This window comes from Solanum dulcamara, chromosome 5 (assembly GCF_947179165.1).
Source record: "Solanum dulcamara chromosome 5, daSolDulc1.2, whole genome shotgun sequence".
In the NCBI taxonomy this organism is placed as follows: domain Eukaryota; kingdom Viridiplantae; phylum Streptophyta; class Magnoliopsida; order Solanales; family Solanaceae; genus Solanum; species Solanum dulcamara.
Window position 1 is genome coordinate 51986639 of NC_077241.1, and position 13841 is coordinate 52000479.

General features: G+C 36.9%; 1 protein-coding gene and 1 pseudogene across 4 annotated transcripts in view; both read right to left on the minus strand.

Annotated features, from left to right (window-relative positions):
* Window positions 1-2940: 2940 nt before the first annotated feature.
* LOC129888320 (uncharacterized) lies at window positions 2941-4072 on the minus strand (annotated as a pseudogene).
* A 1061-nt stretch (window positions 4073-5133) lies between these two features.
* Window positions 5134-13841, minus strand: part of LOC129889214 (peptidyl-prolyl cis-trans isomerase CYP57) — a 32945-nt gene continuing 24237 nt past the window's right edge. For 2 of the 4 annotated variants that reach the window (XM_055964419.1, XM_055964417.1), the window contains exons 8-10: window positions 6912-7104; window positions 5860-5991; window positions 5134-5600 (exon numbers count right to left, since the gene is read on the minus strand). In XM_055964419.1, coding sequence (XP_055820394.1) covers window positions 5460-5600; window positions 5860-5991; window positions 6912-7104 — 466 coding nt within the window. In that variant the 3' untranslated portion in view covers window positions 5134-5459. Of the gene's footprint in view, window positions 5601-5859; window positions 5992-6911; window positions 7108-13841 lie in introns of all 4 variants that reach the window. The other 2 variants (XM_055964418.1, XM_055964416.1) reach the window with 1 other exon arrangement.

Below are 13841 nucleotides of genomic sequence, written 5' to 3' on the forward strand. Positions count from 1 at the left end.
GGTTAATCTGGGGATGGATGTAGTTGAAATATTTGTCCAACACTTGGGGAAGGTAGAGGGCACTCTAAGCGTTCTTGAAGGACAAACTTTTGAGGAGATCGAGAGTATCCAAAATGACTTAAATGGGCATATACAGACTGAGATAGAGACGAGGCAAACTATTTCTACCTTAGAGTGTAGACTCATGGAGGCGTTAAGTACTATCGATGCCATAAAGGCAAAGATAGAGGCAATCGAAAGACAGGTCGATGTTGGCATGATGGAGACATCCAGGAATATTGTCATGATAAGGAAGGCTAAGATCGAGGATCCCAAGCCAGCAGTGTTCAAAGGGGTTCATGATGCACATGAAGTAGAGAACTTTCTTTGGCACCTATAGAACTATTTTTGACATGAAAAAGTAAGGGAAGACGATGCCAAGATCAATGCTGCAGTGTTGTACTTATCAAAGACTGCCATGCTATGGTGGAGATATAAATCGTTTGATGATGAGAGAGGTTTCTGCACTATTAGCACATGGGACAGTTCAAGGTCGATTTCAAGCGGCAGTTCTTCCCAAATAATATCTTGTACGAGGAGAGACATAAACTTCAAGAGCTGAAGCGGACAGGGAGAATATGTAATTATATCAAGGAATTCACCACCCTTATGCTCCAAATTCCCAACCTTACTAGCAATGACTTATTGTTCTACTTTATGAATGGGTTGCAAAATTAGGCTAAGTAGGAATTACAACACCGACAAGTCGTTGATGTAGACCAAGCCATAGTGGAAGTCGATTCTTTGATGAATTTCAGGATTGATAAATATGACAAAGACAGAGGCATAAGTCAGAGGATGACATTGCTAATTGTGAAGGAGACTGTGGTAAAATCAATCAAGTACGTCAATAAGACCACAAGACTCAAGATACCCACAAGTTTGATAACAAGAAGTCAATTGATCTTCATTGCAACACCAAAAAGAAAAAACAGTCCTAGAAGTAGGGACTCTACTTATACAGAGGACCACATAGCTTTAATGATTGTCCCGATTTAAAGAGTCTTAGCACTATAGTGTGTGACAAAAGGAGTAAGCGCAAGGAGAGAGTTTGGTCACAACTCAATTAGGTGTGATTGGGCTATGTGGATCCATCACAAAGTCAGCTAACCTAGTTAGTAAGAATAAAAATCAGTGCGTAGACTTTATCATCAACAACAAGCCTTCTCATGTACTCATGGACACTAGAGCAACTCAAAATTTTGTGACTGAGGTTGCAACAAAGAGGGTAAAGTTGAAGCTCGCTCCAACTAACTCTCTCGTCAAGACCGTGAATGTCGATCCTCAAAATGCTCATGTTGTTGCCAGTGGTGTTGGTGTGAAATTTGGCAATTGGAAAGGTATGACAAACTTTACCATTACAAAGATGGATATTTTTGATATTATTCTAGGGTAAGAGTTCGTCACACAATGCCATACCTTAATCGACCCCTACCTCAATTATTTCTAGGTCATGGAACGAGAAGGGGCTTGCATGGTGCCTACAGTAACTATACCACACAAATAGGATCAAGCATAACTATCAACTATACATCTTGTAAAGAGGCTCAAGAAGGAAGGCAGAATTTTCTTAAAAACAACTATAAATTTTGAGAGAGAGAGAGAATAAAAAGGCATTGTCGTGCTCCAAGTCTATTGAAATGTTAAATCATCGGAGAAAGCTACACGAGAACGATATGAGGACTTATGGTTATTCAAAGATAAGATCCGAGAGTTTATGAAGCAGCAATGCACCGTGGTTGTCGCAACATCGAGTGGGGGAGAGTGTGACGATCCGCCAACATCATCACGCTACAAAAGCTCCGCATGGAACAAAGTTGTTAATGTGGAAGGCTTACGTAGGAAGAAGGCTAGTCCTTAGTGAAAGGATCTAGAGAAATGTGGGAATTTTCCATGGTAGAACCTAGAATATCATATATTTGCATGAAAGGCCCCTAGAATATTGTTGGCATCTAGAGAGTTCTTGAGAAGGGATCTAAATGTAAATATGTAATGACTTGTGTAATAATTATTATTTATATTTTAGCTCCTCAGTGAGTAGGATAAATAGAGAGGTATCCATTTGTAAATTCATCAAGCAAAAATCAAAGCTCTCGACAATACAATTCTTCCTAACAATCTTCTTGTGTTCTCTCTTTCATTCTCTTAGCGATTCCTAGAGTTTTAGGTTGACTTGGCATTGCAAGATCGTGAGTAAGTGTTGCAAGAACGTGAGCAATTTTTCAAGTGTCGCATGTGTGCTGTGGAAGATTAAGGACGTGACAATATAAGCCACATTTATCTTATTTTTTTCTCATATTATCAACACATATTTCTAGCAAACAACAAGTTACATGGAATTGATCTCTGAATAATTTGTAGTAATTATAATTTTTTTAAACAAAATAAAATCCGGAGATATTAACTGACAATTAGAGTGGTGTAAATTACTGAAAGAGACCCAACTCATCAAGATATAGTGTATAACTGTATCTTTTCTCTTTCCTTTTCATAAAACCTGCATGTAAATAGCTTGAAAAATAAAGAGTAGAAAAAGTAAGTGTATATATATATATATATTGGGTTAAACAATACCTAATTGAAGCACTCAGTAATTACTGCAATTGTAAAAATGATGCCCATATATATTAGCAAGTACATTAAAGGCCGCCTTGCTCCAATATGTCTCTATTATAACAAAAAAGTATTGTGAGTACTGCTATTACAAACGGAGATATGAGAATCTAACGTGAGAACTTTAGTGTGCTAGAGATCTGTTGTATGTGAAGCATTTATCTGGGCTAATTTCTTCGTTAATTTTGCCACTTTTTACCCATGTTTTGCCTTTTTTTAGACGATAATTGTCAAATAACCTTGCCTTTGATGCATATTAGTGGCATTCTTAATACAACAACACAACAACAACAACAACCCAGTGAAATCCCACAACGTGGGGTCTGGGGAGGGTAGAGTGTACGCAGACCTTACTCCTACCAAGGTAGGACGGCTGTTTCCGAGAGACCCTCGGCTCAAAAAAGGCATAAAAGGGGGTCAGATAAGGTTAAGAAATTCAAAGCGCTATAGGAAAATAAATAACGAAGGCATCACAGATAAAATAGAGTAATCAAAAGTACTGAAAGCAATAAATAGTAACAGAAATAGCAGAAATGAGAGTACAAGGAATTGTAATGTGCTAGTGCGCCTATGAATAGGGAAGAATAACGAGACTATGTACTAGCCTTCTACCCTAATGTGGGTCCTCCACAGCCTCCTATCTAAGGTCATGTCCTCGGTAAGCTGTAACTGAGCCATGTCCTGTCTAATCACCTCTCCCCAATACTTCTTCGGTCTACCCCTACCTCTTCTGTAACCATCTATGGCCAACCTCTCACACCTCCTCACTGGGTCATCTGTGTCTCTCCTCTTCACATGCCCAAACCATCTCAGTCACATTTCCCGCATCTTGTCTTCCACCGAGGCCACTCCTACCTTGACCCGAATAGCCTCATTTCTAATTCTGTCGCTCCTGGTGTGACCACACATCCATCTCAACATTCTCATCTCGGCAACTTTCATCTTTTGAATGTGAGAGATCTTAACTGGCCAACACTCTGCCCCATACAACATAGCCGGTCTAACCACCACTTTGTAGAACTTGCCCTTAAGTTGTGGTGGCACCTTCTTGTCGCATAACACTCCGGAAGCGAGCCTCCATTTCATCCACGCTGCCCCAATACGATGTGTGACATCATCGTCAATCTCCCCGCTGCCTTGCATGATAGACCCAAGATACTTAAAACTACTTCTCTTTTGAATGGCTTGGGCACCAAGCTTAACTTCCACGCCAACCTCCTGAGGTGTCTCACTAAACTTGCACTCTAAGTACTCTGTCTTGGTCATACTCAGCTTAAACCCTTTAGACTCCAAGGTATGTCTCCAATCCTCCATCTTAGCATTAACTCCACTACGAGTCTCATCAATCAGGACTATGTCATCCGCGAAAAGCATACACCATGGCACCTCACCTTGAATTTGTCGCGTCAATGCATCCATTACCAAGGAATTAGCTAAAATATGTGATTAGAAGCATTTTATTTTTTTTTTTAAAAAGTTGGAGAAAAACACCTAAAAAAAAAGCTAAAATACACAATGTTGGAACTTAAGATCAAACTTGGAGAGAAATCTAGACAAGAGCCCAAACTTCAAAAGTTGAAAAACTAGAGTGTTGGCGCACTACTTGGGGCGCCACGCCACAAGCTGGGAGGAATTTTCTACAAAGTCCAAGTCCAAGCCCAACAAAATTGAATGGGGTTATTTTCCAAACTATAAATATAATCCTTTACATTTTTCAAGGGTTGTTGATCACTTTTGAGCAAGCATAACGCGGAAGGCAGAATCTATTATTAAGTTTCTCTTTTACTTAATTCCGTTAGCAATATTTTGTATGAACGATACATTATCTTGTAGTTTTAATCAGAACATGAGCAACTAGCCACCCGGAAGAAACAGTTGATCATCCATTCTTCCACTGCCCATTCTCACATGCATGCCTAGGAATAATACTTAACAGGCAGATACAAAACATGGAACTACAACTCTACAAGGTCTACGAAGAAGACTGACAAGGAAGATAACTGGGAAGAAATGCAAGTAATTCGTATTAGCAGCATTGTTCTATAACATTTGAAACGCTAGGAAGAGAGCAGACAAGGAAGAAAGAGACTTTATAGCACACTACACACATTAGAATAACTGATTCATAGGATTATTTTTGCCCCTGCCTTCTACTAGTGTTGGTAGCCCTGCCCAGTAGGTATGCCAAGCTCTCTAGTCTGTACAAGTTTACATTTTCTCTTTGTTGTTTTGTCATGGTGATTAATAAAAAAAAAATCCTTCACCAAAACCTTTGAGCCCAGATCAAGATTTGTTAAATTTTTGTAGGGCCCCCCTCGTATTTCTTCTGGATTCTGTCATTTCACCAATTTGTAAAAGTGGCTAGCCCATCCCATTCTTACGACAGAAAGCCGGTGCTAACTCGTGTCCCAAAACATATTAAAGCCATATTTGTAGTCCATCTGAACAAACTTGGACACCTTTTGATGGGAATAAAAGATATTTACATTGTCAAGTATTCATTTCCACATTCAATTGAAACCAAAAGTATATTGGTACAACATTTCCTGTTCATTTTGAATAAAAGAAAAAGATCACAGGACAGGATAAATAATAACACCAGAAGAACTATTTGGTTTGGCACTTCTGTAACTTCTTTGGGAAGAGGATATTGATACTCAAAATGCCATAGTTCAGCGAACTATTTTGGTCCAGTACAAAGCTCTTTGCTTCACAAAGAGGGGAACCAACATCATTGCCTCTACAATATGAATGCCGAATAACTTCACATATAGCAATTCCATCTTTTCTTCAGCTGGAAGATCAGCTCAAGTAAGAGATTTACCAGCCCATTCTCTTTCTCGTCGCTTTTGCTTGGCCATCATTTTATTGAACTTCTCTTTTCCTTTCTCCAACAAAGGATCGTGTACCACGTAATCATTGGGGTCCTCACTACGAGACATTTTGTCCTGCCAATAGAACCAATAATGTAAAAAGGAACAAAGAACATAATAAACATGAAGGTTTCTAGGATTCATATTTGATATATTAAGTGAAAAGTTTGATTCCTATTAAATTCTCACTGACCCTCCCCCCACCCTTTTCGAAAGCAAGAAACGCCAGAAAACAAGCATGTAGAGTGCTTATAATGGAGAATTGCACCATAAGGTACCAACTGCCTTAAGACCAAGTAACTCTAACCAGAAACAATATATAAACTTCAAATACCTTTCCAGGTTCAGGAGTGAATTTTAATGTAACTGCTGCCCAATCAGATAACTCTTTCTCCTCGGCCGCATTAGCAGATTCATTGGCTTTAGCAGAAAGTCCAGCCTTAAATTTGTCCAATTTTGCTAGCATCTAGCAGACATACAAATAAAGGTCAACTGCAGAGCTGCTTAGAATAAAGAAAACTACTAGCAAGAACAGATATCCTTTCCACACACGTCCAAAGTTAAGTCAGAATGAATCCAATTAATGTCTTCTAGCTATTGCCATGAAAACTCACCATGGACATTTTCCTACATATTAGAACTTACATAGAAACATGATTTCAAATATTTTTTCCTTTGAGATGTTTAAATAACATCCAAAAAATGCAACACCTGTAACAGAGACCATGGATGAACGTCCATTGGAAAGAATCCAACGTAAACCCTGTAAACTATGCCACCACCTTAAAAATAAAGCACTACATATAATGCTTCAAACATAGAAAACAGAAATTAAAAGAACATTTAGTTTATTTTGGCCATAGTGCCATGACAAAAACAAAACCCTAATTGCCACATGTATCAAGAGGGACAAAACAGGAAGAAATGGCTATTGGTTCAATGCAAGAGTCAGCTTTCGGTCAAGTCACCAATTTCTTTTTTGGTCAGGAAATAGAATGGGAGGGTATATGAAAACAGATCCCTAAACACACATCTCATTCAGTTTAAGCTTTACTTCATTCCAAAAATTCCTTTTTCCATTCAGGGGGAAAAGAGTTTTAAGTGTGTGCTGGTGTGGGTAGGGTATTTCCAATCCCTGGATATCATCTACCTTAACCAACACTAGTGTCTTAAGCTCAATAAACGATGCTTCTTTATAGGTGTCAGCCTGTATGTGCATTCCGATAGTCTACATCCTACATATAAAGACCCTCTTTTACTTAATTCATTATCTCTTTATTATTACTTCTTTTTTGTTCCCAATCAATAAATTTCAAAACAGAGACCAGGAAAGAAAACTGTAACAGTATTTTCTGGACAGCCAAAGAACAAAAATTAGATGCATACGTCTTCTTCGTGTCCTTTTCGTCCTCGTCTCTTTTGCTTTAGCAGCTGTCTTTCTCGCTCAGGGCCAGACAACAACTGTAAGTCTGTATCTGCATTGGCCATACGTTCAGCTCTCGCTTCAGAGCCTATACCTTTTCGCTTTAGAGACAACTTATCCACTTTTGGCCGGTCATCATCATGTACAGCATCAGACCTGCTAAAATCAAATTATGATCACTGAGCTGCAACTAATAAGCCTCCAAATATGCTGACGGATAGAGGCACACAGTTTACGTAAGGAAAAAATTACACAAAGGTTTTTCTCATGAGTCATTTTTTCACCAAAAAAACGGAATTAAGCATCTTGGATTCAAATATTCAAACAGTCTTTCTTGCTATCGAAATCTAAAAAAAAAAAAAAAAAAATATATATATATATATATATATATATATGGAAATAAAGAGAGAATATAACTCTGCAAATCAAACAGTTCAATATGTGGCAGGAGAGTGCATACAACCTAAACCAATTGAATTCAAACCACAGTTTTATTAGTGTAGCCTTAATGGCTATAAATTGCCAATCTCAATCACGGCTCCTTGGACACATAGCAAGCAACAAAATACTCAAGAAAAGTAGTGCATCAGCACAAGGGGAGATGACAAATACTAATGTCATCTTCAATCAGATAACCTCATCCTTGACCAGATTTTTAAGTTCTAGTTATTTCAACTTTTTAATCCAACTGTTCCATACAAAGTATGCCTGATGATGATCAATAGGAATGGGAGGGGGCAAAATCAATAGAAATGAACATGTGATTTTTTTTCCTATTTGGTCATAATTGAACAAATTTCATGGGAAGAATCCCAGAATACAAGTGGTATACCCATTGGAAAAAACATATGCCAAAATATAATTCTCCACAAGTATTCTCAGTTGTATATATTAATTGGCACCTACTGGGAGCTTAAAAATTTACAAAAAAGAAGAAGACATACCCTCATTTTTATTTTGTACAAAAGCATTTTCCACCCTTTTAGAAGGAAATGCCAGCAAACAAGGCTTTCCCTCAGTAAATAATCTATTTTTCGATAACCGAAAAAACCCTAAGGGCCAATGACATACTGTTCGAAACCTGGTGGATAATAGGGTGGGGGCATCGGAGTTTGCATTCCAAGGGCAAATATGTGCCCAAAAAGTTGGATGGTAACGGCAAACATATCAAAAAAGAGTATGACGAAGGATAAATATAACCTTTCTCATTATTGATGCACTTCACTTGATCCAAATCTCAAGCCTTCCTCTCTCAAGCCTTCGCGAGCCTGTACAACTTATCTCCGCCTTTGTCCCCTAGTTCAACATATAGGCATTTGAAAGTTGTCATCTTTGCCGTCGTAACCACTAACTTAGCCTTCTTCTTCATCGCCTTATTCCTTATTTGTCCACTCCTCCTTATTTGCCCCACTTAGTGGGATTTCACTGGGTATGTGGTTGTTGTTGTTGTTGTTGTCCGCTTCTCCTCCTCGTCCTTGCACTCCACCAACTTTGCATAAGCAACCTTCTTTTCTTCCACTTTGCCTGACTTCTCCATTCCACCACCAATCCCCTCGATGACCACCAAAGTTACCCCTTGAAACCTCAAGCACCTCTCTAGGTGCTTCCCTAATGCAATTAGTTGTCCGCATCCCACTACACTTTCAAATCCCCATCGCCACAAACTTCTCCCCTATCTCCCGAGATAGGACAGGGGTCAAGCCACCCCATTTAATTCTTGGCCGGTCATATAAATCTTTTTCTTCCAATATTTGTTAATCTCTAAGTTCATCACCCAAAAGCTTATATATTGGGTAGTAAGATTCTCACTCGAAATAACCTTGTAGTCCTTACAAAAGTCTCTCTCACCCTTCCCAAGGAGTAAGTAAACTATCTGAATATTAGCCACCATGCTACGAAAGGTATCCAAGTGATCCTCCGTCGTAAAGCATGAGATAGCTATCACCAACTCAAAAGCATTAGAAAAATCAAGGAGCGAGGCTCCACCCCTGTTTCTATCCCTGAAACCAAAGCCTTTATACACATCATCAAAACCACTAGAAGTTGCTCCCATGTGGCTATTGAAATCTCCGCCAATGAATATCTTCTCGGTGAGCACTATACCCCTCACCACCTCATCATCCTCCCAAAAGTGCCTCTTGACCTCCTCATCCAAGCCCACTTATGGCGTGTAAGCACTAATGATGTTTAACGTAAGTCCTCCAACAACAAGCTTCATTTAAAAAACCATCAATATTATAAAAAATCATATAATGAATTTAAACTTCCACAAAGAAAAAATGTTGGCCTATAATCTCAAAAGGAGGATCACAACTGCAGAAAGGGATGCTCGAGAACAGCACACACCGGAAAATGAGATAGGGTGGGAACCTATAAGTGGCACATCTAGTATTTGGTTTGATCACTGAACAAAACTAGAACCACAACATCTACAAGTTAATGAGGGAATTCACATTGAGGAAACAGTTGAAGATATAGAGGAACTGAAGAAATGAGATAACTAGGATTATGACAGAATGCAACTACTACTACCTGCCTACATAGTGGATCATGTCAAACAAAATGTGGGTAATCTAGATATATCTGACCAATGTGATAGACCATGGTGGAAGTTAACAAGTTCAAGAAAGTTGACAGTTAGTAGTGCTTGGAATCTTAAGAGACATAGACATGAGCAGTATAAACAATATGATAAGATATGGGTGAAAGGATTTCCATTGAAAATATGTGTCTTCCTATGGAGATTATGGAAATCCAAGATACCTATTGATGAAGTTCTTGCCAGGATTGGTTTTTCTATTGTGTCAAGGTGTGGGGTGTTGTTCCATACCTCAACAGAAACTATGGATAATTTGTTTCTAACATGTGAATTTACAACCAAGGTGTGGTAATAGGGTTGGGCTAAAATACCGAAAAACAGGACCAAACCAATTCGGTTATGATTTTTCTTCAAAAGATCAATTTAAGGGTTCCGAAAATTTGGTGCACCAACCATTTATTTCATGTGTTAAAAATATATATATACATAAATTACTAATATTTAGATTTGGGCCTAAAATATTTCATGATCCAGCCCAACTTCCCAAGCCCATTCCGAATTCATTTGTTGTTTTCCATTTTCAGACTTATGCCCTAAACCCTATCCATAGACTGTCATCCAACCAAAGGAATGCAACAACCCACAACTCTACTTATGAGTTACGACTAGTGACTTCAACTTTGATTTTGAGCAGCACGACAATGACAAGGTATGCATTTCTCTCATATCTCTAAAAATTTCATTTTTCTTCATTATCTCAAATCCGACCAAAGGCAATTTTTTGTTCGTCCACTTTTTTCTTCATCATCTTTGATTGTCTCAGTTCCTTGCTTCATCGTCTTTATTTCAATTAGTTGAATAATCAATGTTTTCGACTATTTCTACTCGTAGTTATATTTGTGTTGCTAATTTGTACTCATCTTAGTTTATATTTGTGTTATTATACTGTTGTCTGGTGTGATTTCAACCTTAAGACATATGAAGTAATAAATTTAAGATAAAATAAGGAGCTTGAATTGCAGGTGTTGATCTTAAGACATGTGAAGTAATAGCTTGTTGTATCGTTTATTGAATAATCAATGTCATTGGCTCATCATCCTAGTTATTCGATAGCCTCATTTTTCCTTGCTTCATTATTTGTTGCTTTTGTTTGGTTAATTTAAGTTAAGTACTCTACTATCTGATGTTTGCCCCTTATAGTTCCTCTTTTAACTTTTCATAGATATCGAATGAAAGTATAGTAAGTGTGGTAAGTTCAAGTGATAGCTTAACTAATACAGAGGATAGAAATGAATCACTTGGCACCAGGTTACAAAGAACTCAATCTAGATCCCAGGTTTGGAATCATTTTGATAAGGTCGTTGTAAATGGTATTGATAAAGCAAAATGTATGTATTGTCTCCTACATTGTGTTGCAAATTCATCTAATGGAACAACGTGATTGAAACAACATTTGGCAAGGTGCATAGTGTATGAACCTATCATTGAAAGTGATGCTCAACAAAAGATAAATTTTTCATCAAAGGATGCTCCGCTTTGAAGATTTGATCAAGATGTAGTTAGGAGAGCTAAGACACAATCTGAGGAACTCTTTTAGAGAAGTATAACCAAAAAAAAAATTCTTACCACAAACACATGGACATCGTTGAAAAGAATTAATTATATGTGTTTGATTGCTTACTTTATTAATAGAAATTGGTTGTTGCATAAAATAATATTAAATTTTCTAGTCATAAGGGTGAGCAAATAGTAGAGGCTATTAGTAATTGTTTGCTTGAACAAAGTGTTCTCTGTTATTGTTGATAATGCTTCTTCAAATGATATTACGGTTAGAGAACTGTCTAAACATGTGGGGAACTAATATAATTTGTGGTAAGCATCTTCACATGAGATGTATGGCTAACATCATCTAATTATGCAAGAAAGTTTGAAGGAAATTGATGTTTCTGTCAAACATATGAAGCATGTTAGATCATCTTCAACAAGAACAAGAAACTTTAACAAATGCCGGTCAAAAGTTAGAATGTGTCAAAACATTATTTCTATATGTGCTTACTAGGTGGAATTCCACCTACTTGATGTTGAATACGGCACAAAACTTTGAGAAGGCCTTTAACATGTTTGATGAGAATTTTGGTACTTTATCTTTCTATTCATGTTTGTGAAGATTGAAGTGTTGTAGGTCCATATGAATGGGTGAATGTGATAAATTTTTTTGAAAGAATTTATGAGCTCACCTTAAAGGTAATGTTCATTTTGAGGATATATAAAAGTTTGATGTACATTTGAAAGTGTGTTTAGCAGGTGAAGATCTTAATTTGAGTAAAATGGCTAAGCGAATGAAACAAAAGTTTCAAGTATTAGGGTGATCCTAAAAAGATGAACAAAATGGTTTTTATTGCTTCCGTGTTGGATCCTTGTAATAAGTTTGTGTATGGTAGCTTTGTACATGAAGAGTAATTTGAGGAGGAAATAAGAAAGTAAATGTAGAAGTGTATGACAATGTGACTTCTTTGTTTGGAGAGGATCTAAGAAAATATTCAAGAGTTTTATCATCAATCATCTACACGAGATGACTTAGACCTAGATAAAGATGATAAATTCTCTTGAATATTTTCTTAGATACTCTCCAATCAAAGAAGTCATATAATCACACACTCCTACATTTTACTTTCTTTCTTATTTTCTCACCAAGTAGCTCTTAAGACGCGAAGCTAACATACACAAACTTATTACAAGGATCCAACACAGAAGCAATAAAAAACATTATGTTCATCTTTTTAGGATCATCCCCATACTTATTGAACTTTTCCTTCCTCTACTCAGCCATTTTTCCCAAATTAAAATCTTCCCTTGCTATACACACTTCCAAATGTACATCAAGCTAACATATTTTCTCAAAATGAACATTAGAAGTAACATCATGTGAACCTAAAACCTTTACAGTGAGCTCATAAAATCTTTCAAGAAACTTTATCAACCTTTATTTTTGATAAAGGGAAAGTAATTTATCATATTACTCACATTCACCCAACATTTGAGCAAACCTTCTACACTTCCATCTTCACAAACATAAGTAGAAAGATAAGTATTAAAATTCTCATAAAAAATATCAAACCTGTCCAAGACCTTCTCAAAGTTGTTTCGTATTCAAAATCAAGTGGAGTTCCACCTAGACCGCACATCCCACAATAATGTTTTAGCATAGTTCTTGCCAGAGATGATCTAATAAAGCTCACCATTCACCCAACATGTTTGACAGAAACATCAATTTTCTTCAAATCTTCTTGCATAATTAGGTTGAGTATGTGAGTCATACATCTCACGTAAAGATGCTTATCAAGCTTATATTTGTTCCCCACATAGTTCACTATTTTAGACAATTCTCTAACTGTAATATCATTTGAAGAAGCATTATCAACAATAACAGAGAACACCTTCTCCAAGCAAACAATTACCAATAATCTCTGTCATTTGCTCACCTTTATGACTAGAAAATTTACTATTCTTTTATGCAACACCCAATCTATATCAATTGAGCAGTCAAACTCATATACTTAATGTTTTGCAACGATGTTTATATGTTTGTGGTAGGACAAAATTTTTATTGTACTTCTCTAAAAGACTTTCTCAAATTGTGCCTTAGTTCACCTTAAGGTTCATAACAATCAATTATTATTGTTCTATTGGAAGGAAGTTGGGTTTGATTTATAAACTTCTTAAAGCTTTCTTTTTCTACAAAGCAAAGTGGTAGTTCATCCATAATTAATATTGATCTCAACTAAAGCTCTCCTAACTACATCTTGATCAAATCTCCAAAGCGGAGCATCCTTGGATGGAAGATTTATCTTTTGTCGAGCATCACTTTCAATGATAGGTTTATACATTGTGCACCTTGTCAAATGTTGTTTCCCTCCCGTTGTTCCATTAGATGAATTAGCAGCAAAATTTAAGAGACAATACCTACAGTTCGCTTTACCAATACCATTTACAACGACCTTATCAAAATGACTTCAAACGTGGGATCTAGATTATCTTTCTTTTATTTTCTTTGTAATCTGGGTGCCATGGGAGTTTTGAAGTGAGTCATTGCTATCATTTGTATTAGGTAAGTTACCACTTGAACCGTCCACACTTATTTTACTTTCATTGGAAAATGAAAAGAGAACTATAAGACCATAAGGGGCAAAAAACAGAATTAACACAGTAGTTCACCTAAAATAACCCAAAAAGAGCAGCAAATAACGAATCAAGACGATAGCATATAACTACAACGATGACCTGTCGACATTGATTATTCAATAAACGATACAACAAGTCAGCAAGACAACAACGAGCTATTACTTTGTATGTC